This window comes from Felis catus, chromosome B1 (genome assembly GCF_018350175.1).
Source record: "Felis catus isolate Fca126 chromosome B1, F.catus_Fca126_mat1.0, whole genome shotgun sequence".
NCBI lineage: Eukaryota > Metazoa > Chordata > Mammalia > Carnivora > Felidae > Felis > Felis catus.
The window spans coordinates 35,492,670-35,517,906 of record NC_058371.1 but is presented as its reverse complement, the minus strand read 5'-3'; the positions used below and the strand labels follow the sequence as shown (position 1 = coordinate 35,517,906).

The following is a 25,237-nucleotide window of genomic DNA, read 5'->3' as shown; positions in this document are numbered from 1 at the left end:
AGTTTGTGGGTTCAGGCCTTGCACTGGGTTCTGCACTGCCGATGCTGAGCCTGCTTGGGATTCTGTCTCTCCCTGTCTCTCTCTGCCCTTCCCATGCTAGTGCTCTCTCTCTCTCTCTCAAAATAAATAATGATAAAGTAAATAATTAACACTTGGATAATTCCAGGATAATTTGGTATTTTCCAGTTCTTCCTATCAGGTATTTCTAAATGTAGAAAGATAACATTACTGAAAGAGAATGTTAGGAGCAGATGTAAATATCAGACCTTTCATTAGAATACGGTTGGGTGTAAATTTGTATTTACTCCTAAAATATTCCTGTATAATTTAATTTGGCGTAGATATTACCTGTGAAGCTGTTAGTAGATTCTTTAACTTTTCAAACCATTTGACAGTTTGAAAATTGTGTATTCAATTTTTAGCAACTAATAATCTTTCTCTGTCTCTCTCTCACACCACACTCTCTCTCTCTCTCTCTCTCTCTCTCTCTCTCTCTCTCTCTCTCTCTAGCTCTCTCTCTCTCTCTCTCTCTCTCTCTCCCCCTCTCCCTGGTACTTTTTTTTATATCAAGACACAAAGAAAAGTTTTGGTTTTGTATTATTATGGATTAAGACAAAGACAGTTAAAAGGTAAAGGAGCTTTTTTTCTGTCGTAAGGTTATCTGTTACCTGTATATTTGATCTGGAATGAGTTATATTCATGAAGTAGAAAAACAGTGATGATTGCTAAGCCATAAATAAAGGTTCAGTGGTGGGGTGCCTGGGTGGCTCAGTTGGTTAAGCATCCAGCTTCAGTTCAGGTCATAATCTTGAGGTTTGTGGGTTTGAGCCCTGCACCAGGCTCTGTGCTGACAGCTCAGAGGTTGGAACCTGCTTCAGATTCTGTCTCCCTCCCTCTCTCTCTGCCCCTCCCCTGCTTGCTCTCTCTCTCTCTGTCTCTCAAATAAACGAACAATCAAACAAACAATAAAAGTCCAGTGGTATGTCAAAAACCTGTCTTTTTGAAACAAATTCAACTAATATCATCTTGACTTTTCCCCTTCCTCCTATTAAAAAACAGTTGTTTTCGTTCTGGATTTATATTTTCTAATTTTCTATTCCAGTTACCCTGCAGTTTGTGAATTTTTGCAGAACAATAATTTGTTATCAATAATCAGAGCCCATGAAGCCCAAGATGCTGGGTAAGTTAGATTTATACTGTACCAGATATCACTGTGGAGTTTTTGCCTTTATTATTAAGACAGACGGACTGTTATTTCTCTTCCAGGTATCGAATGTACAGGAAGAGCCAAACAACAGGCTTTCCATCACTCATTACAATTTTCTCTGCCCCCAATTACCTAGATGTCTATAACAATAAAGGTAAAAGAGTCCAGCGATATTTGAGTTTGAATTTGTGAGTAAATGTGGGCTCTAGTTTAATCATATGTGTGTGTGGTTTTAAAACATATGTAAATTTTAAATAAAAAGAAAAGAGGTCTTAGTTGAAAGAAAGGCCAAGAAACTTAGAATTTAGGCTACTGCTTGGTTTTCATTTCCTAAGGACTATTGGGCTCTGTAAATAAATAATAGGTTTGATTTGTACTCCTGAATCAAAATGTAAGACAAATAAATTACTTCAGGTTCAAGTTAGAATAGTCACCATAAATTATTAGTTTTGGTGAATTTATTTGTAACAGTACCTCAATAAAATGTCACTGTTTGGTGTTTTAATGTTTGTACATTATTAAGCTGTTTTTGGTTTTCTTGAGGAATGGTACAGGCAGAGTGAATACCATAAAAAATTAAGAAAAATCGTTTCAGTCCAATCCCTGCCAGAAACTAGTAGTGTAACTTTAGGTCTGTCATGTAATTTTTCTAAACCTCAATTTCCCATATTAAAAAAGAGGATTAAATATAAATATGCCTTCAGTCCAGAAGTTCTCATTCTAAGACTTTATCCTATTGAAATTTTTTCTTTTTAAGTATGCCCAATGTGGGCCTTGAACGCATGACCTTGAGATTGAGAGTCACATGCTCTATTGACTGAGCCAGCCAGGTGCCCTGAAATCTTCTTTTTCTTTCTTTCTTTTTTTTTTTTTTTTTTAAATTTTTTAAGATTCATAGTTTGTAAGTTTTGTAGCAGGGCAGACTTCCTCTGTAATATCCTCTGTAACATCCTCTGTAACTATTTTGTTGTTTATAAAGTATGACTATAAAATAATAGAACTTTAATACAAACATGCCAGAACGTATATATCCAAGTGAGTATTGTCCCTTCACAGTAGTTACCTTGGGAAGCTACACGCTTATTCCAACAATGCTGCCATTGTTCAAAACGTTTTTGGAACTCCTCTTTTGGCATTGCCTTCAGAATCTGCGACACATTCTTTTGATTATCCTCAGTGATGGGAAACCTTCGTCCTTTGAGGGTGGATTTGATTTTTGGAACAGCCAAAAGTTATTCGGAGTCAAGACTGGTGAATAAGGTGAGTGATCAAGTTAGATGGTACCATTTGGGGTCAGAAACAAGGTATGATTATAGGGTAATGAGACTGGTTTTTCTTGTGTTGCTTATAAAATGGGTCTGGAGGCAATTCCACAAGAGGAGTTCCAAAAATGTTTTGAGTAATGGCAGCATCTTTGGATTAAATATACGGTAAGGCAGCAAGGTGTATTGAAAAGAGCACTAATAAGCTAAGTCAGAAAATCTAGTCTAGCCCTGCTTCACTTTTCAGTCCACAGTAAACATGACACTTAATTTCACATCAATAAGATATTTAACTTCTCTGAGCCTCAGTGTATCTTTAAAATACCTGCCATATAGGGTTGTTGAAGATAAGTTGGAATAATAAAAATAAATATTAAAAAGCATCCATGAAACTCTACATTGCTGTAGTACTATAACATTTTACAGTTGTGCCTCGTATGACTATGTCAAAGGACCACACTCATCTCATATATAAGGTCTGGTGTGTTTGTAGTTGGTGGTTTCTTAAGTCTCATTACTTTATAGTCATACCTTGTATATGCAGGTGGGGAGTCAAGTTTAAAAGCAGTCCACAGTATACTCATACATAACCTGAGCCTGTGTAAAGGGAAACTATGGAATGGCACATCTCACTTCAATCTGATTTGAATCAGTCATCTTAGTGTGTCCTTCAGTGGCTTCCTATTCATTTTTAAAAACACTTCTTTGGCTTAAGTTCTCCCCCAGCCGTATAGTTCTTTACATCTCGTCATTCTTTTCTGAGTCTTAGCTGTCTAGCCACAACACTCAGCTTCTCCCTGACTCCATTGTTTCTTATTTCCTTCTTCCTAATATGCCCAGTATATTAGAGACTTAGTTTTGTTCTTGTTTCTTCCATTGTGAATGGTGTGTGTTGCTTGTGTTGCTAACTTCTTCAAGGACACTTAGTGGCTATAGTCCTCATATTTGTGATGAAGACTGTCCCTTCTCCCTTTTTAGACCTCAGCTGGTAAGTGTGTCTCTTGATTGCACGGTGGATTTATCGGTATGCTCAACTAAAACGTGCCACCCAAAACAGCAGTCATTTTACTGACTCACTGAACACCAGCTCATTTTTGGCCCATTCTAACCTGGTATTGATCTTGATTATTCCTTTAGCAAACTTTTAAAGTCACAGTCCAGTTTACTGGAATTTTCTGTTGACTTTGATATAACTGGTAACTTTATCTTGAAACATTCTTATTTTCCTTGCTTTTTCTCAAAAAAAATTTTTTTTTAGGAAAAAGAAAATGTGGCATCTGAACCAATGTCTGCTGGTACTCAATTACTCCCCACAGAAGTACTTCTTTTCTTGAAAGACAAGACCACTTGTCTTGCAAGACAATTCACTTCCCCTTTTCTTTTTCTCTCTCTTCTTCTGTTGCTTTTCTTTCTTGCATATTGGTACCAACAAGTAATTCTTAGTTCCAATGATTATGTGAAAGGTCCTTAAGTCATAATTTTTAAAGATTTCTATTCCTATTTTTTTGTTTCCACTGGGAACGTACACGAAAACAATTTTTTTTATCCTTTCATTTATAATTATCCACTGTAAAGACCCACCTTTCACCTCTTTTTCCTGTGTAGATTGAGGGAATTATTGAGTAAAATATATGCATAATAAAATACATATACATGAAAACATTGTATCTAGTGGCAGGTTTTTAAGAGCAGGCAATCCTACTTTCATGTATTTTCTTCATGATGTACATTTTAGACAGCCAGTAACTTACATTTTGAGCACACTAGGCATTCATTTAATAAGCAAAGAAACGGGAACCAGGGAATGACCTGTACCTCATTTCTGGAGTACTTCATACCCGATTCTATTTATGATCACAGTAAGAGTAAAGAGAATAATGCAAACAACATCACAGTGCTTTTACTCATGGTGAAGTCCAAGAAATTGGATTTCAAAACTTTTAAAATATAAAGAAAATTAGTTTGGTACCAAAGTATGTGTACAAATAAATAAACTGGTTAATTTAAACATTTATACAGTGCTAGCAATATACTGGCTGTGTATAGAAGAGATGGCTGTTTTAATCCTCTTTATATATGTAGATTATTTAATCTACTTTTGAGCCTTGTAAATTGCTCTAAGTTTACCATCTGTATCCCCCACTGTGAATTGATAATTGCTATGCTATAAACTCCCAGAGTTTATAAAATCTTTGGCTCTGGATAATGACTAGTAAAATAGGCTGTGTTCATTTAGTGAAAAATGTTTGCCTTCAAAAGAGAGCTGTAATTGTAACCATTTGGCCTATAAAGGGAAATTATGACAACATTTTTCTAACATGGAACCTGAGATTTCTATAGATAGTTACTGTGCAGTGGCCCTTTGAAGTTTCAGAGCTCAGTTTCTTTTGTACTTTTATTATATGGGATCTTCAGGTAACTTTGTTCCTTGGGGTAATTCTTAAAAGAATGAGGTGTATAGAATGCTTTAAGATTTTCCATCTGCTCTTAAATACCGAGGCCTGAATTTACAAATGGAGAGTAAGTTCCTGAATTCTGTTTAGTAGGTATGCAGCTGTATGAAGCATGCCAGTTGCTGTGTCATGTTCCTCTGTGCCAGATTCTCTTGCTTTTTCCTTTTTAGCTGCTGTGTTAAAATATGAAAACAATGTCATGAATATCAGGCAGTTTAACTGTTCTCCACACCCCTACTGGCTTCCAAACTTTATGGATGTTTTCACATGGTCTTTGCCTTTTGTTGGGGAAAAAGGTAAGGAACTAAAGCATCTGGGCTATCAGTTGTCTTAATTAGTAATGGAGTACACTTTTATATTTGCATGAGTCTCCTGATGGTTCAGAAATGTTTTTCTTAAAGTTATAAGAAGTATTTTCGAATTTTCTTTGTTCTCTACAAAGGTTTTTAAATGGTACTTGGTTTTTAAGTTAAAGTTCTAGTCGATTATATTCTTCTTATTGTAAATATCAACTTAAAATAGCTATCCTACTGTGATCAAGATGTTAAAATAACATAAGTCACTACACCATTCCTTCAGGGATTTCTTCAGTGGTAAAGATATTTAAAAAGAAAATACTGTCCTTAGAATTTCATTTGTGCACCTATACAAATAAGCTATGCAAATATAAAATAAGTCTGTTGGACATAGACATGGTGGCTTAACTTCTTTGTAAAGTGGGAAGAAATCTTTTCATGTACATATCAGTGAGGAAAAGGTTCTGGACAGCAGTCTCATGAAATCAAGTAATTAATGCAATAGAATCATCAAGACCGAACTTTCATCGAAGCAAGTGATTTCCCCAAATTCTATATAAACCCAAAGGTCTAGATTTAATGCTACTCTTTATGAATACTCTTAGTAGCATAATGACAAATCATTTTTGTCTATGTTTATTTAACATGTATGTTTAGACAGCCACATCATTATAGAGAAAGTACCTTAATAATTGTATAAATTTTGGGTTATTTTGTCTTATTGTATAGTCACAGAGATGCTGGTTAACGTTCTCAACATATGCTCTGATGATGAATTGATTTCCGAAGATGAAATTGAAGGTAAACTTGCCTTTTTCTCATTTGAACTAGAAATGAAGAAGTTTTGGTTTTGGTTTTAGTTTGTTTTGAATAATTTTTTTGACTTATTAAAAAAGAATTATGTTCGTTCCAGAAAAATTAAATTTGAAAAATACAGGAAACCGTAAGTAAGAACAAAAAAGTTACCTATAATCCTGCCATCTCATAGATATCCACTGTTCACATCTTGATGTGATATTGTGTTACCTGTCTTTTTTTTTTTTTTTTTTCAACGTTTATTTATTTTTGGGACAGAGAGAAACAGAGCATGAATGGGGGAGGGGCAGAGAGAGAGGGAGACACAGAATCGGAAACAGGCTCCAAGCTCTGAGCCATCAGCCCAGAGCCCGACGCGGGGCTCGAACTCCCGGACCGCGAGATCGTGACCTGGCTGAAGTCGGACGCTTAACCAACTGCGCCACCCAGGCGCCCCTGTTACCTGTCTTTTATCTTTGCATATATTTTCCCATTTTTTCTTTTTAACAAAAATGAGGTCATATAATAGTATCACAAACATTTATAGTTACTTATTTTGAGAAAGAGAGAGAGCGAGAGAGAGAGAGAGAGAGAGAGCGAGAGAGCGAGAGCAAGCAGGGAGGGACAGAGAGAGGGGAGAGAGAGAATCCTAAGCAGGCTTTGCACTGGACATTCAGAGAGCCCAATGTGGGGCTTGAACTCACAAACCATGAGATCATGACCCGAGCTAAAATCAAGAGTCAAGATGCATAACCAACTGAGCCACCCAGGTGCCCCTATAGTTTTTTTGTAGACTAATTTTTAACAGTTATATAGTTGTCCTTGTTGATAATTTTTTGTTTTAATCAGTCCCCTGCTGTTGGATGTTGGATTTTTCCAACATTTTTGTTTTAAAACCCCATAGTTTGGAAAATTCTTAAAGATAAATCTTTATACATTCTGTCAACAACCACTATTCATCACATGCCTAATATATGGCAAGTACTGTTTGGGTCCTTGCATACAATAAGCTTATATTCTAGTGGAAGAAAGAGAAAGAATAGATAAGTGCAAGTCAGATGTTGATATATGGTATGAAAGAAAGGAAGCAATATTAGGATGTTGAGAATAACATTTTCTTGATTATTTTCATAGGATAAATTTCTAGAAATTATAATTTAAATCAGATACAGATAACCTCTAGAAAGGTTGTACTAGGTTATATTTTTTGTGTGTGATGCATAGTTCATAATCCTCTCTCCAATTATAGTTTTTATAATCTGGTGCTTTTTATATTTTAATTTGTATTTTTATGATGACTAATGAACATTTTTTGTTGTATTTATTGACCATATATGTTTTTCTTTTGTGAATTTGTCAATGCATACCTTTTGCCCATTTTCCTACTGGGTTATGTGCACGTTTTTTTTTTTGTTTTTTGCTTTTCTTACTGGCCTGTGGGCGTGAGGGATCTTTATGTAGTAACATTTTGTTATATATATAGCCACGTATTTTTTTCCTAGGGTGTTGTGGGAGGTTTGATTTTAAATATATATTTTTTAATGTTTATTTATTTTGAGAGAGACAGAGACAGAATGTGAGCAGGGTAGGGGCAGAGAGAGGGAGACACGAATCTAAAGCAGGCTCCTGGCTCTGAGCTGTCAGCACAGAGCCCATCGTGGGGCTCGAACTCACAAACCGCGAGATCATGACCTGAGCCGAAGTTGGACGCTCAACCTGGACGCTTAACTGACTGAGCCACGCAGGCGCCCTGAGGGTTGATTTTAAAGTTAGGTCCAAACTTATCTGAGAATGCAGAAGATTTTGGAAAGATGGTGGTACCTGAGTTCAAAACTCTGGCTGTCTCATTTTCCAAGCTGTGTGCTAAAGTGATTCACTCAACTGTTAGGATAAATTATCTACATCGGGGAAAGCCTAGCCTACTTTGGGCAGATAGAGTCTTAAACATATTTATGTTTTAGATTCCACAGTGAAGGTGAGGAGCAGATGGAGCATAGCTTGTGAGTACCTTTATGTAAGATAAGAGATCACTAGAAGGAACCAATTCTTTGTGAGGGAAGAGTACAGACAAGGAAAATTAAAATGAAATAAAGAATTTAAGTTGGAGGAAGAGGAAGAAATAGATCTAGTAGAATTTATATTCAAATTTAAGTGGACATGGAAGTTATTGTGAACTCTATTATATGTATTAAGAAAGGATTCTTGATGATCATAAAGGTATGCTTATAAAATTATGCCAAAAATTGCATATATATATATATAAAAGGATTGCAAATATATATATTACAAAATTGCAAATATATATATTAAAGAATTGTTATAATAGCAACAGATTCAAAGCAATCTAAATGTCCCTCAGTGGAGAGGTGGGTAATTCAATCATGATATATCCATATAATTGATTCTCTACATAGAATATTATTTTCTTCATGCAAACCTCCTTTGTCCCATTCTCTTCTAGTCAGCTCTTATTCAGCTTATTGTAACATCCTCATGGAAGACATTTCTGACCTCCCTGACTAGATCCAATACCCCTGTCATGCTGTCTCATATCAACCTGTATCTCTTCTTAGCATTTGATAGAGTTGTAATTTTGCATTTATTTATATTATTGTAAGATTAATATATTTTACTCCCACTCAACTGTCAATTCCCTGAATGCTGGGACACAATTGGTTTTTGGTTTTAGGGCTTACCAGTATAGCCGTAAAGCCAAGTGTAGTGCAGTGAGCATGGTAAAGTAAATATTTGTTGAGTTAGATTCAGTGATATGAAGGGCAACTATTAAAAAAAGAATGGAGTAAGGCTATCAGTGCTAATATGGAAAATTTATTAGATATTCTGTTAAGTGCAAAAGTGAATGAACAGAATCCTGTCATTCTCATTTTTTACAGGGTGTAAAGATATCAGCTGATACATGCTTTCTAATTTTTTTTCTGAAAGGAAACAAAGAATAACCATCTAGGTTATAATGGTGAATTGAACACACCTCTAATTCCATTCCTTCCTGAAACCACACTAAAACCACAATACAATTTTGGTTTTATTTAAGTGATATAAATTAAGGATTTCCACTTTAGTAATATCAGACTAGATAGTGTAAATCAACCCTGACTTAAGATCACTGCAAAAGCTACACACAGGATTGTAAAATTTGCTTTAAAGGCATTCAGAAAGCTAACAAAGTAAAATAATTACCAAGTTGAGATCTGGAAAAAGGCATAAATCCAGAGAGGTAAAACCAACATTTGGGACTATTTGTCTCCTGGAGATATTAATGAATTTCAAAAGAGAGGGTAAGAGGTTGAGCAGCCCTCTTGATAGAAGCTAAAAAGTTAGGGCTCATGGCTTGCTAAGGATGATGTGAGTGCTGGTAAGTTTCTCCTCATTGGTTTGGGATCCCAGAAGGTCGCATCCATGTAAGTAAAGGTAAGGGTGAACTGGAAATAGAACAGCCCTCAAAGGGACTACAGCTTACCCTCAAATCATTTCAATCCATGAAATTTAAATAAAGTAGCCCCAGGCGCCTGGCAAAAGCAAACCTCTCTAGGCTAAGATAACATCATGTAGGGCCTTAAATTCCTACAAATAGCCTTTCAAATATAATACGTGGCTCACAACCAAAATAACTAGGCATATGAGGAGATAGAACAACATGAATGAGAACCAGCAGAAACAGCAAAAAATAAAAACAGATGCCAGATTCTCCAGACATTGGCTTTATCAGACTGAACTTTAAAATAGCTATGCTAGGGGCTCCTGGGTGGCTCTATCAGTTGAGTGTCCGACTTAGGCTCAGGTCATGATCTCGTGGTTCTTGGGTTCAAGTCCCACATTGGGCTGTCTGCTGTCAGTGAGAAGCCTGCTTTGGATCCTCTGTCCCCAAACCCCCTGCACCTCTCCTGCTTGCTCTCTCTCTCTCTCTCTCTCTCTCAAAAGTAAATAAAATAAAAACATTTAAAATAAAATAACTGTGCTAAAAACAAAACCAAAACAATGATTACTGTGTTCAAGATCATAAAAAACTAGGTTGAAGGGGCACCTGGTCAAGCATCAGACTTCAGCTCAGGTCACAATCTCACAGTTTGTGATTTTGACCCCTGCATCAGGCTCTGCACTGACAGTGCAGAGCTTAGTTGGGATTCTCTCTCTCTCTCTCTCTCTCTCTCTCTCTCTCTCTCTGTGTCTTTCTGTCTTTCTCTTCCCCCCCACTGCCTCCCTGTCTCCCCCCCCGCCCCTCCTCAACCTGTGCTTTCTTTCTCTCTCAAAATAAGTAAATAAACTTAAAAAGAAAAAAAAAACTAGGCTGAAAATTTTGGCAAAGAATTGTGAATTATAAAAGGAGATGTAGCAGAGTTGATAAAGTACCAAAAGAAAATGCTAGGAAGGAAAAGTAAAATAAAATTTAAAACTCTGGACAGATGAATTAACACATTCAATAAAGCTTAAACTGAGAATAAATGAACTAGGTAAGAGGTCAGAAAAAAACAATCTAGAATGAAGGAGTCATGAAAAGAAAAAATAAAATACCAAAAAGAAAGCCTAAGAGACAGAGGATACAGTGAACAGACATATCATCTGTGTGTTTAGAGTCCCAAAGAAGAGATAGAGTCAGGGACAGAATCACTATTTGAAGAGAGAATGGATAAAAATTTTCTAAATTTGTCAAGACATTAAGCTACAGGTCGAAGAAGCTCTGTAAACCAAAGCAGAATGAATTTAAAAAATAATAATAACATCTTAAACACATCATAGTAAAAGTACTTTGGATAACAAAAAAACTTGGGGTTGTAAATTCAAGCCCCAAGTTCGGTGTAGAGATTACCAAGTAAATAAATAAATAAACTTTAAAACAAAACAAAACAAAACATGTCATACTTTGGTAAGAAATGGGTGTTACAATTTAGAGTAACTTTCAAGAAAAGAGAGTTTTTTTTAAGTATGTAACTTTCAAGGGGCACCTGGGTGGCTCAGCTGGTTAAGCATCTGACTTCGGCTCAGGTCATGATCTTGCAGTTCGTGAGTTCAAGTCCCACGTCAGTCTCTGTGCTGACAGCTCAGAGCCTGGAGCCTGCTTCAGATTGTCTGTCTCCCTCTCTCTCTGCCCCTCCCCCACTTTCTCTCTTTTTCTCAAAAATAAACATTAGAAAAAAAAAGTATATAACTTTCAAGTTTTAGAAAAAGTGGAACGATAGAAAAATAATCCAGAAGAATGCAAGAAGGGAGGAAAGGTACATATAACAGTAAGATAAATAGAATAAATTATCACGGTAAATGTTTCAGAAATTTTATTAAATGTAAATGGATAAAAGACAAATTATCAAGTAGGATTTTTTTTAATTTTGTTTGTTTTTTAACTTTATTTATTTATTTTGAGAGAGAGGGCATGTGCTCGAGCAGGGGAGGGACAGAGAGAGAGGGAGAGAGAGAATCCCAGGAGAATCCCACTGAGGGGCTTGATCCCATGACCATGAAATCATGACCTGAGCTGAAATCACGAGTTGGACACTTAACTGACTGAGCCACACAGGCACCCCAGACTTTATGTTTTATAAGAGACAAGTTCACAGCATAAGGATACAGAAAGTTTATAAGTAAAAGGAGAAGAATAAATAATATCATGCAAGTACTAACCAAAGAAAAGTTGTTACAGATAGAGTAATATTACATGAAGTAGAATCTAAAAAATAAGATGTAACAATTTTAAATGTATATGCAATTAAATAATACGGCTTCATAATATATAAAATGAAAAATAACAGAAGTATAATGAGAAATAAAAATATTCACAATGGGTAGTAGGAGAATTTAACACATACCTCTCAGTAATTGATGGAATAAGCAGACAGACAAAATTAGGAAGATCGTAGAAAATTAGAACAATGTAATTAATGAACTTGACCTACATATAAAGAACACTGCGTCCAACAGGTGCTGAATACACCTTCTTTTCAAATACACATAACATTTACAAAAATTTACAGAGCTAAAAGCAAGTTTCAGACGTCAAAGGATTAAAATCATAATGACTATGTTCTTTGACCACATGCAGTTAATATATAAATCAGTAACAAAAAGATAATCTAGAACACCCTCATAATATTGGGAGATTTAAGAATATACATGATAGGGGCTCCTGGCTGGCTCAGTTGATAGAACATGCGACTCTTGATCTCAGCATCATGAGTTCAAGCCTCATGTTGGGCCTAGAGCTTACTTTAAAAAAAAAAAAAAAATGTATACGGGGCGCCTGGGTGGCTCAGTCAGTTAAGCGTCCAACTTTGGCTCAGGTCTTGATCTCATGGCTTGTGAGTTTGAGCCCCATGTTGGGCTCTGTGGTGACAGTGCAGAGCCTGGAACCTGCTTTGGATTCTGTGTCTCCCTCTCTCTCTCCCCCTCCCCTGCTTGTGCTCTGTCTCTCTCTGTCTCTCAAAAAAAACATTGGGAAAAAAATTTTTTAAGTATACACACACACGCAAACACACTTGATAATCAATGAATCAAATAGCAGATGACATTGAAAATTTGAAAGTATTTTGAGCTGAATGACTATGAAAAGTAGTACATATTAAAACTTGAGGACAGGCAGCACACCAGGCAGGCCTGGGTTTGGGGCTGGAGCCTAAACCTTGTGGCCATGTCAGCAGATGCTAACTGGTTGACAGCAGAAGAGAGGAAGTAAGTTATACTTGACCTTAAAGTAACAGGATGGTCAGAATTAAGTGAAAGAGATGCCATCTACAAAGAATTATTTAAAATTTTTATTTTTAAGTTTGTTTGTTTGTTTGTTTGTTTGTTTGTTTAAAGAGAGCATGTGTGAGGGGGAGGAGCAGAGAGAGGAAGACAGAGAATCCCAAGTAGGCTCCACGCCTCTAACAGAGAGAGTCCCACACGGGGCTCAAATTCAAGAACCGTGGAATCATGACCTGAGCCAAAATCAAGAGTTGGACGCTTAACTGACTGAGCCACCCAGGTGCCCCTCCTTCAAAAATTTTAATCAGTCATTTGGCTTCATGTCCTGAGTTGCCCTTGAAGCAGAAAAGATGAATCATCACCCAGAATGGTTCAGTGTGTGCAGCAAGGTCCGAGTGACTCTCCTCTGTCATGACTGTGGAGAACTGACCAAAAGATGTGAAAGTGGTCAAGCTTAATGACTAATCAGCTGCTTCGGTGTGAGTTCTTCCAAAATGCATATAAAATCTTGCATATGTCTTAGTTGCAATGTTTTTTAAGGCATCTTCCACGAACAAATTAAGTTGTAAATTTAGTTCATCTTATACTACATTTGTAGTATAAAATCAGTGCTTAAACTCAAACTGATTTAAACTTGGGGGGGAACAAAAATTGGGTGTATCTAAAGCCATGCTTAGAGGAAAATTTATAGCTTTAAATACATATTTGGAAAAGGAGAAAGGCAGAAAGTCAGCATCTATCTGAAAAAGTTGACAAAGGGTAGATAGTGCTTTACACCTAAAGAAAATAGATGTCACGAAATAAAAAGAATATTGTTACAAAATAGGAAAAAAGATACAGAAAAGCAGTAATAACCAAATTGTGCTCTTAAAAGAGACTTAATAAAATTGATAAATCCCTGGTAAGACTTACCAAGTAAACAAAATGGAGACATCAGACCCTATAGACATTAAGAAAATAATGAGAATAGGGGTGCCTGGATGGCTCAGTGGGTTAGGCATCTGACTTCGGCTCAGGTCATGATCTCCCAGTTCATAGGTTCGAGCTCCTTGTCAGGGTCTGCGCTGACAGCTCAGAGCCTAGAGCCTGTTTTAGATTCTGTGTCTCCCTCTCTCTCTCTGTGCCATCCCCCCATCAAAAATAAATAAACATTTAAAAAATAATAATGAGAATAAATTTATACCAGTGAATTTTAAAACTTAGATGAAATGGACAGATTCCTGAAAAACGTAACTTACCCAAACTGACACCATATAGAAAATCTTAATAATTACAGTGCTACCAAGAAACAGGATCTATAATTTAAAAAAAATTTTTATGAAAAAAATTCCAGGTGAAGATAACTTCACCAACAGATTTACCAAACATTTAAGAAAGAAACAACACCAATCTTAAACAAATTCTTCCTGAAAATAAAAAGAAGAAATGCTCCCCGATAATTTAGTGAGGTTAGTATAACTATGATCCTAAAATGTGAAAGGACATTAATCCTAAACAAAACATCATCAAATTGAAACTAGCAATATATATAAAAGAATTCTGCCTCCCAACCAAGTTGGAAGATTTAACATTAAAAATTCGATCAGTATTACTAATGTAAAATCTTAATACTAGTGGAAATTGCGAGAGGGGTGTATGTGAACTCCATAGAGTCTTCACTACTTTGCTGAATGTCTAAAACTATTCTAAAATAAAAATTTTATTTAAAAAATCAGTATAATTCACTGCATTAAAAACCATAGATGTAGAGATAGCTTTAGGTAAGATTCATCCTTCTTTTGCAATAGATCCATTAATCTAGGCTTGGAGAGGAATTCTTTAACATATTTATAAAAGCCTATTGCAAACATCATATGGCAAGATGTTGAAAGTTCTCCTTAGTGATTGGGAACAGGTAAGGATGTCAGTTATTAATACCTCCATATAATACCGCATTAGAAGTTATACCCAGTAGGGGCGCCTGGGTGGCTCAGTCGGTTGAGCATCCGACTTCAGCTCAGGTCGTGATCTCGCGGTCCGCGAGTTCGAGCCCCGCGTCAGGCTCTGTGCGGACAGCTCAGAGCCTGGAGCCTGTTTCGGATTCTGTGTCTCCCTCTCTCTCTGACCCTCCCCCATTCATGCCCTGTCTCTCTCTGTCCCAAAAATAAATAAACGTTTAAAAAAAAAAAAAAGTTATGCCCAGTATAATAAGGCAAGAAAAAGCAACATAGGGTATAAAGATTAGAAAGAGAGAAACAAAGCTATCATTATTTATAGGTGATTTGACTGTGTGTAGAGAAAATTCAAAGGAATTTATAGATTGTTAAAATCAACAAGGGCATGTAGCTGCTGGATACAAAGTTAATAAGCAAAAATCATTTGTGTTTCTATTACCAGCAACAAGCAAAATGAAATTTTAAAGGTGCCATTTATAGTATTCTCCCTAACAATAAATCTGACAAGTGGTGTGTGATACCTCTAAGCAACAAACTATAAAACATTATTAGAGAAATTAAAGGAGATCTAAATAAATGGAAAGAAATAAAATGTACATTGAATTTTGGAAAACTCAATATTGTAAAGATATGTTATTCCCAAATTGATCTGTGGATTCAGTACAAAGTCAACTATTAACAGACCATTTGACTGTAAAATTTATATGGAAATACTGAGGATAGATTCTAAAATTTGTATGAAAATGCTGAGGATAGGTTCTAAAATTAGTGTGGAAATAGTTTAAGTCTTGAAGAAGATCAAGGTTTACTGCAAAGCTAGAGCATTTAGGATTATTAGTGCAAGGACAGATGAGCACTGAAACAGAGTAGAGAATCCAGAAACATCACAGCATTTGTGGACACTTGATTTACACCAGAGGTGGTCCTGCAGAGTAGTGGGGAAATGATGGTATTTTTTTTAAATTTTTTTTTCAACGTTTATTTATTTTTGGGACAGAGAGAGACAGAGCATGAATGGGGGAGGGGCAGAGAGAGAGGGAGACACGGAATCGGAAACAGGCTCCAGGCTCTGAGCCATCAGCCCAGAGCCTGACGCGGGGCTCGAACTCACGGACCGCGAGATTGTGACCTGAGCCGAAGTTGGACGCTTAACCGACTGCGCCACCCAGGCGCCCCATGATGGCATTTTTAATAAGTGTTTTGGGGATATCTGAGAAAAAAATTAAACCTGACCCATATCATATTTCAAACGCAAAATAAATTCCAGACGGATTAATACATTCATATATGAGGGGCACCTGGGTGGCTCAGTCAGTTGAGCATCCGACTTCAGTGCAGGTCATGATCTCGCAGTCTGTGAGTTCGAGCCCTGCATTGGGCTCTGTGCTGACAGCTCAGAGCCTGGAGCCTGTTTCAGATTCTGTGTCTCCCTCTCTCTCTACCTCTCCCCCCCCCCCCCATGCTCTGTCTCTCTGTCAAAAATAAATGAACATAAAAAAATTTTTTTTAATAATTCATATATGAAAGGCAAAAAAATAAAGCCTCTAGTATTTATAATACAAAATATCTTCATGACCTTGCGGGAAGAGAACAATTTCTTAAATACAGGTCACAGAAAACACTTACCATATGGAAACTATTGATAAGTTGGACTACATTAAAAGTAAGAATTTATATTTATCAAAAGACCCTTTTAAGAGTGTGAAAAGTCAAGGTACAGAGTGGGAGAGGGTATTTGTAACACAATCAACAAAGAGTTCACTTGAAGAATATATGAAGAACTCCAGGTCAGTTAGACGAGACTTGAATAAGTACTTCACAAAAGAGAATATCAAAATGGTCTGTGAAGATATAAAAAGATATCCATCCACATTAGTGATTGTGAAAATGCAAATTAAAACCACAACTGGCTGATTCTGTACACCCAGCAGATTGGCTAAAATTAAAGATGAATTAAAGATGACACCAAGTGCTGGCCTGGACGTGTAGCAGCAGGAATGCTCATACACTGAAATATAACTTCATACGTCCGCTTTAGTAGATAATATCTAACTTATCCAAAGTTGAACATATACATACCCTGTAACTGATCGTTCTAATTCTAGGAATGTACTTAACAGAAATAGCAGTAAAGAGAAACGCATAGGAATATTCATAGCAGTTGAATTCACAATAGCCAAAAATTGGAATTAGACCAAATAACCACTGATGGTAAAAAGGAAAATTGTGGCATATTCATATGGTGGAATTGTATACAATAATGACCGTGAACTACAGTGGGCAAAACATGGATCAGTCTTACAAACATAATGTTGAGCAAAAGAAGACAGACACAGAAATACATATTTGATTGTTCTAAATACAGAAAGATAAAACACAATGAAAACCATAGTGTTTGTGGATACCCACACGCTTACATGGTAAAACTATAAAGAACAGCAAGAAAGTGATTTCAATAAAGGTCAAGAGAGTGATTTTCTTTGGGAAGAGAGAGACATTTTACATTTGTTTTGTGCACTTTTCTGTATGTTTATCATACCTCACAATAAAAAAGTGATAAACCTAGAAAAATGTGGAGATTTTTATAGGAACTTCTAGAAGCTGGGAAACATGAATAATTTGTGTTCCTCACTTAGCTAATTCAAGAAAGCTAAAGTAATGTGGAATGCTGAATTATAGCACAGAATCCTCAGAAAGCAAAGGAATTGGTAGTACCAGTTTCTAGAATTGGGGACTGGGTTAGGGGGAGTAAGGGGATGGGCACTGAGCTAAAAAAAAAAAAAAAAAAAAAAAAAAAAGACTAGGTGGAAGCTGTTTCAAAGGCAGTTAAAATCCTAATTGCCACTGGGCAGTTGCCTCTCCTCCAGGTCTGGAGGCAAATCTCTAAAAAAAAGTGTAACCAAAGAATTTCTGGGTTAGGAATACATCTGAGGGCATCATTACCTGGCCCCAAACCAGTGAATTAAGCAGCCATGTGCATCCTCAATACTGATAAAGAGAATTCCCTAACAAAAGTTCACCCTGATCACAACCTGTAAAGCTCCAAGTCTGCAGTCTACCTGGCAACTCTGAGAGCCTTTTAGGCCCTCATTCCTAATCAGGAGCCGACACCAAGGATTACCATCCACCTCAGGAAAGTCTTGGAGTCAGTCAAACAACAATACAAACAGCAAAAAACAATGTGAATGAACTTGAGATTCTCAAGAAAATATAAAACTTAAAAAAGGAAAACCTATAATATCTCCAAAAAGGTATAGGAAGATAGTGAATCCATTAAACAAAAACATATTGCTCTTATTACGAGATTTGTAGGCTGTTCATTCTGTCCTTTGTTTTTTGTTCCTTGTTTTCAGCATTGTTTTGTTTCTTAAGTAATATCTTTTTCTTTGTCTAATTTTATTTTCATGATTTGTGGGGATGGGATATGTTCGATAAAAACAGATGTGAAATAATGTAAAACTATAAACTTTAAGAAATGGAAAACTGTTGAAAAGAAATTTGTAATTTAATGTTCTATCATGATACCAAGGATGTCTCTTCTGAGCTGATAAAGATAGTAGCCTGCTTCTCTCATTGCATTTCACTTTGATTTTTTTTCTCTCTTCCATGTAAACTTAAATTTCTCTTCTCATATTTCTATCTTCATCTCCTTGTTTCTTGGTGTCTCTTCTCCCTGAAGATCACTACATTTCAAGCTATCGGAAAGGTATCCGACTAAAATGTGCTAAGAGCTTACTACTCGCTGTCTGTCACACACAGTCTATTAATTTTATTGGATCTTTTTAGTTGTAGTTGAGTAATTTCAGACAGGCTCTCCATCCTCCCTTTCTGTTTTAATGTGAGTGTTTTCTCTGGACCTGCCATATAATTCTGCAGGATATTGAGAGCTGGAGGGGTGAGGAAGGAGAGACCATGTTTCTCTTTCTGACTTTTGAATGTGGTCACCTGGTGCATGCCTGGACCTTGGCTTCTCATACGTGAGCTGTTTCCTGAATCATAGATGGGAAAAGGCCATAAAATGTTGTGGTAACTTTTTTTGATGTTGCTTTATAAAGACCTTACCCATCATCATGATTTGTACCACACAGTTGTCTATGGTAGGCAATAACTCACCAGTCTGTGAGTAAGTGAGGATTATAGAATGAAAGTAGCCCTCACTAAGTTCAGGAGAGCTAGCTGTATATATGCAGAAGACAACTGCTTGAATCATCACTTGCCATTTGGCAGGCCAAACCCTGCATCCTAAGGTGGCCCACAGCATTTGCAAAAGAGATCTTTGCTGTAGCAACTGTCTTTGTTTATGTGTATATTTCATTCTTTGCTGTGTTCTACATTTCAGAACCACAAATAAGTTCCTACCTTTCATAGATCCATCCAGTCTGTCTTTGTTGTGACCCCTCCATTTTTACTTCCATCTTTTTCCCCCCTTCTTCTGGGTTGTTTTCTCTCTTGCTCCTTAGAACTTCCTGGGATTTTTGTTTGTTTAAACAAACTTAGGCCTTGATTTCTTTTTTTAAAACAATAATTTCTTTAAGTTAGAAAGATACTTCATCCTGCATATTTTAAAACTAACCTTGTTAACACATTCTTTTAACTCACTTATTCTTTGTATTCTTTAAGGAGGCACTACAGTTCGAAAGGAGATCATCAAGAATAAAATCAGAGCCATTGGGAAGATGGCACGGGTCTTTTCAATTCTGCGGTGAGGATAAATCTGTCATTACAGTATGGGATAAAAGTATTTTGAGAGACAATTAGAAGTTGATTTTAGAACAGGTTTTTTTAGAATTAAAGTGTAGTACGATTGGATAGGTCTTCAAAGCGGAGTGCAGATTGAATCTGACCTATCTGTTAAAGTGACTAGAAATGTTTTGGCAAACATTCATTTGGTACAAGCTTAGGTATAGTGAATGGAGTGATTTAGTGTGAATTCTTGGATCCAGATTGCCTGTTCACATCCTGGCTCTACCTCTTCTTAGCTGAATGGTTTGGAGCCTCAGTTTCCTTGTCTGTAATAGAGTGACAATAACAAGACCTGCCTTATACGGTTATTAGGAGGATTAAATGGTATGATATATGGGAAACATTAGAGCAGCGGCTGCCTATTAAGTACCTCTAATTGAGAAGCAAGATCTGGCTGGTGGTTTAAAATTGGAATATTTTCATAAAACATCTGTTTCTTTGGGTCAGAAAAGAGGTAGGAAGAAGGAGAACCTGTCCTCCATCTCTGTGCATCCTTTCTTAACTTCCTTCTAGTATCTTTGAACTGCTGAGTGGTGGACACCCTGGCGTTAATGCAGGACTTTAACCTTCCTTTGCAGGGAAGAGAGTGAGAGTGTGCTGACTCTCAAGGGCCTGACGCCTACAGGGACACTCCCTCTAGGTGTCCTCTCAGGAGGAAAGCAGACTATTGAGACAGGTGAGTCTGAGAAATACTGCTTTCATGGAAGATGCACTCCCATTACACAGCAGTCAACATAAAATCTAAAATTAGGGCTTCTTTGAAGAAATGATACTGGAGCAATTGGACATCCATTTGGGGGAAAAGTGAATCTTGACTTTTCTCTTTACATATGAAAATTAATTCAAAATGAATTATAACTTAAATATAAAAGATAAAAACAATAAAACTCCCGGAAGAAAGGATGGAGAGTATTGGGGTAGATAAAAAGTCCTTATATAGGACACAAAAAGTGCTAACCTTAAAAGAAAAAAATCAACTAAATTCCATAAAACTAAGAATTTCTAAAAAAAAAAAAACTTAAGAATTTCTATTTACAAAAATATATGATTAAGAAAGGGAAAAGGCAAGCCATTAACTGAGAAAAGATTTTTTGCAATATGTATGTCTGACAAAGGGCTTGAATTCAGAATATATAAAGAACTACAAACTCAATAAGAAAAACACAGCTAATGTTTTGTAATTTTTTTTTATTTAAAAAAATTTTTTTTAACGTTTATTTATTTTTGAGACACAGAGAGACAGAGCATGAACAGGGGAGGGTCAGAGAGAGGGAGACACAGAATCTGAGACAGGCTCCAGGCTCTGAGCTGTCAGCACAGAGCCCGACGCGGGGCTCGAACTCATGGACCACGAGATCATGACCTGAGCCGAAGTCGGCCACTTAACCGACTGACCCACCCAGGCGCCCCTGTAATTTTTTTTAATGTTTATTTTTGAGAGAGAACAAGAGAGGCAGAGTGCAAGCGGGTGAGGGGCAGAGAGAGAGGGAAACACAGAATTCAAAGCAGGCTCCAGGCTTGAGCACAGAGCTTGACGTGGGGCTTGAACTCACAAACCGTGAGATCATGACCTGAGCCGAAGTCAGACGCATAACCGACTGAGCCACCCAGGCGCCCCACACAACTAATGTTTTTAATGTCAAAAGATATTAACAGACACTTCACAAAAGAGGGTATCAAAATGGCCAATGAGCATATGAAAAGATGCTTAATAAAGTTATCTGGGAAATAGATATTAAAATCGCAGTGAGATGCCACTACATATTCACCAGAATGGCTAAAATTAAAAGTCTAATAACACCAAGTGTTGGTGAATTTATGGACAAGAGAACTAGATACATTGTTGGTGTACTTGGAAATTGGTTCAGCCACTTTGGAAAACTGTTGGGCAGTAAAGCAAAAACATATGTCTTACCCTGCAACCCAGCAATAAGACCTGGTATATATTGAAGAGAATCAGCGCGTATGTCCTCCAAAGGATAGGCATAAGAATGTTCACTGTGGCTTTATTCATAATAGCCCCAAACGGGAAACAACCCAAATGTTCAGCAATAGTAGAATAGATAAATGTGTTCTATTTATACAATGGAATACTACACAGCAATGAAAAATCACATTACGAATACATGCAAAAACAGGGTTGAACCTCACAGACATTATGGTAAACTCAAAAAGCTAGGCACAAAATGGCACAGACTGTCTGGTTTACAGAATGTTCAAGAATAGGCAAACTAGCCAAATGGTAATAGAAGTCGGAATAGAATGGCACTTCCTCTGGTGGGAGACTAATTGACCCCGAAGGAGCAAAAGGAACTTCTGGAGTAGTGGGGGTGTTCTGTATCACTCTCTGGGTAGTAGTTACACAAGTGTATTCATACATAAAAACGTATAGAGCTGTGCACTTCAGATTCGTGCACATGATATGCCTCACCTAATGTATATTTTATACCTTAATTTTGGGTGTTAGAATGTCTCAGAGAGGGAGTTTGCCTCTGCCTACAATACATGTTCTGCTCCACTGCCATGTCACCTATCCAAACAGAGTGTCTGTTCTAAAAAGTGTGTGGGTGCTGGCTTGTAAGGAGAGGGCTTTATGGAACCCTGGAATGAAAAGATTGATATTTGTCAGAATAGACATAGATCTGGTCAAGCAAGACAGTTAATTCTAGGCACAAAAACTGGAGTCGAAACATTAGCAACTTAGAGTTTCACTGCTTTTTGCCCCCTTATTTTATTGAATTGTTTCTATTTAAGTTTTTTTTTTTTTTCTTGTCATCCCATTACTTACAGGAATCCTTTCCATTTTGTGGAAAGTCCATTGATGTTGATTACTAGGAACAAGCTCCTTTTTCCCCTTTCTTTTTATAGGATTGATTTTCTCCTTCTCTTTCAAATTAAATACTGGAATGTTAGAGTTCAGCTATTTAGAAGGAGGAAATAAACATTTTCTCCTTGGAAGTATATAACTAATTTTCTTAATTTGTTTAGTTTCATAAAAAGGATCAGTAAACTATTTTAGATTGAATTTTTTCTCTCAAATAAATGTGCAGTTTCTTGTGAGGCAATACTTCCCACTGTTACTTTGGTAATTAGTCATGTGAGCTACTCTGAGAGCAGTTTTGGTAGGTTGGAATTAGTTGGAAACACCATGGGTGAAGAAGAAGGGAGTGTCTTCTACAGCCTTTCTTGAAAAGTTTTGGAAACTTGCTGATCCACAAAGTTGTTGTTTTAATCTGGACCTTGAAAGAGCAAATCAGAGATGAATAATGAAGAGAATTTTATAGATGTGTTGTTTGGAGATTTGTTTATAATCTTTGATCTGCCTTCTGTTCTCAGTCCCAAGTATATTGTTTTCTTCATTCCTAATTGGAATATTAGTGTTTTAATCACATAAGGTTTTTCATTGATAGACATCTTCAGGAATGTGTAAGAACAGAACTGAAGGTGGAGCCAGCTTTTTAGACTTCCTTATCTCTCTCACTGATTGACAGGAACTGAGCTTATTTTGTCATTTTCCCATCAGAGTCTCAGTTCTGTAGGTTCATTGGCAAACTGGAACATTAGCTAAAAAAAGACCTTTATTGTTCTTGTAACTTTTTAAAAAATTATTTACGTGATTTAATTTTATTTTTTAATATAATTTATTGTCAAGTTGGCTAACATGCAGTGTGTACAGTGTGCTCCTGGTTTTAAGGGTAGATTCCCATGATTCATCGCTTGCATCCAACACTCAGTGCTCATCCCAACAAGTGCCCTCCTCAGTGCCCATCACCCATTCTCCGCTCTCCTCTACCCTATTGTTCCTGTAACTTTACTTGGAGACCTTTCAACCAACAATATCCCATATGGCCTTATAGCATGCATTCACTTACATCTTACCTTGTTCCACGAGGGAATTGAGTAAGTTACAGTACACACATAATACAGGGAAGTAAAGTAAAGTAAAGAAGCTGGGAATTTGGAGCACAAAGGAAAACAAAACAAAACAAGCCAATAGCCACAACTTTTACTACAAGCTTCCTAATACCAAAATAAAGAGGAGTGCCAAGAACTGAACAGATTCACAAAGACCATAAAATAAAAAAACAGATTAGGTATAAATTGGACTGCATCAGAATAAACATTTGTGCTGCAAACTGAGCCATCATCAAGAAAGTAAAAAGACAAGCCATAGAATGAGTGACAATATTAACAATCATGCATTTGATAAGGGACTGGTATCTAAAGAATTTAAAGAACTCTTATAATTGAATAATAAAAAGACAACTCAGGCAACAACAGATGTTGGCGAGGATTCAGAGAAAGAGGATCTCTTTGGCATTGTTGGTGGGAATGCAAGCTGGTGCAGCCATTCTGGAAAACAGTATGGAAGTCCCTCAAAAAACTAAAAATAGAACTACCCTATGACCCAACAATTCACTACTAGGTATTTATCCAAGGGATACAGGCGTGCTGTTTCAAAGGGACACATGCACCCCCATGTTTATAGCAGCACTATCCACAATAGCCAAAGTATAGAAAAAGCCCAAATGTCCATTGATGGATGAATGGATAAAGAAGATGTGGTGTATATATACAATGGAGTATTACTCGGCAATCAAAAAGAAAGAAATCTTGCCATTTGCAACTACGTGGATGGAACTGGAGGGTATTATGCTAAGCGAAATTAGTCAGAGAAAGACAAATATCGTATGACTTCATTCATATGAGGACTTTAAGAGATGAAACAGATGAACATAAGGGAAGGGAAACAAAAATAATATAAAAACAGGGAGGGGGACAAAACAGAAGAGACTCATAAATATGGAGAACAAACAGAGGGTTACTGGGGAGGTTGTGGGCGGGGGGTGGGCTAAATGGGTAAGGGGCATTAAGGAATCTACTCCTGAAATCGTTGCACTATATGCTAACTAATTTGGATGTAAATTTAAAACAATAAAATTTAAAAAAAGAGAGGATTAACCCTAAAAAAAAAAAAGACAACTTAATTAAAAAATGGGTAAAAAAGTTGAGTAGACATTTTTCCAAAGACATACAAATGGCCAATAAGCATGTGAAAAGTTGTTCAACATCATTAGACATTAAGGAAATACAAATCAAAACCACAATTAGATGCCACTACACCCAGTAGAATAATAACAAGTTGGTGAGGATGTGGACAAATTGGGACCCTCATACGCTGCTGGTGGAAATGTGAAATGATGTGGTACTTTGGAAACCAATCTGGGAGTTCTTTGGATGATTAAACATACAGTTGACCTTATGAGCAGCCGTTTCACTTGTAGTTAAATACCTCAGAGAAATGAAAACATAGTCACACAAAGACTTGTACACAAATGTTCATAGCAGCATTTTTTTCTTTTTTTTAATTTTAAAATGTTTTATTTATTTTTGGGAGAGAGTACAAGCGGGGGAAAGGCAGAGGGGGACACAGAATCCAAAGCAGGCTCTGCACTGACAGCAGTGAGCCCTATGTGGGGCTTGAACTCATGAACCATGAGATCATGACCTGAGCCAAAGTCAGATGCTCAACTGACTGAGCCACCCAGGTGCCCCAAAGCAGCATTTTTCATTAGAGCCAATAAGTGGAAACAGCCCAGATGCCCATCACCTGATGAGGTGGATAGTCACGGAATAGAATACTATTCAGTCATAAAAAGGAATGAAATACTGATGCAGGTTTCAACATAAATAAACCTTAAAAATATTAGACTGAATGAAAGAAGCCAGTCACTAAAGTCACATATTGTGTGATTCCGTTTATATGAAATGTCCAGAACAGGCAAATCTGTAGAGGCAGAAAGTAGATTATTGGTTGACTCTAGGATCAGGGGAAGGGAGGCGGGAGGTAAAT

The 25,237-nt window shown here is 36.8% G+C and overlaps 1 protein-coding gene across 5 annotated transcripts in view; it reads left to right on the top strand.

Moving 5' to 3' along the window:
• PPP3CC (protein phosphatase 3 catalytic subunit gamma) overlaps window positions 1-25,237 on the top strand; it is a 104,531-nt gene that overhangs the window by 70,535 nt on the left and 8,759 nt on the right. For 3 of the 5 annotated variants that reach the window (XM_019828439.3, XM_023252505.2, XM_023252503.2), the window contains exons 7-13: window positions 1,103-1,180; window positions 1,267-1,361; window positions 5,093-5,218; window positions 5,948-6,019; window positions 18,320-18,346; window positions 19,261-19,342; window positions 19,962-20,059. In XM_019828439.3, the coding sequence (XP_019683998.2) occupies window positions 1,103-1,180; window positions 1,267-1,361; window positions 5,093-5,218; window positions 5,948-6,019; window positions 18,320-18,346; window positions 19,261-19,342; window positions 19,962-20,059 (578 nt within the window). The remainder of the gene's footprint in view (window positions 1-1,102; window positions 1,181-1,266; window positions 1,362-5,092; window positions 5,219-5,947; window positions 6,020-18,319; window positions 18,347-19,260; window positions 19,343-19,961; window positions 20,060-25,237) is intronic. The other 2 variants (XM_023252506.2, XM_023252504.2) reach the window with 1 other exon arrangement.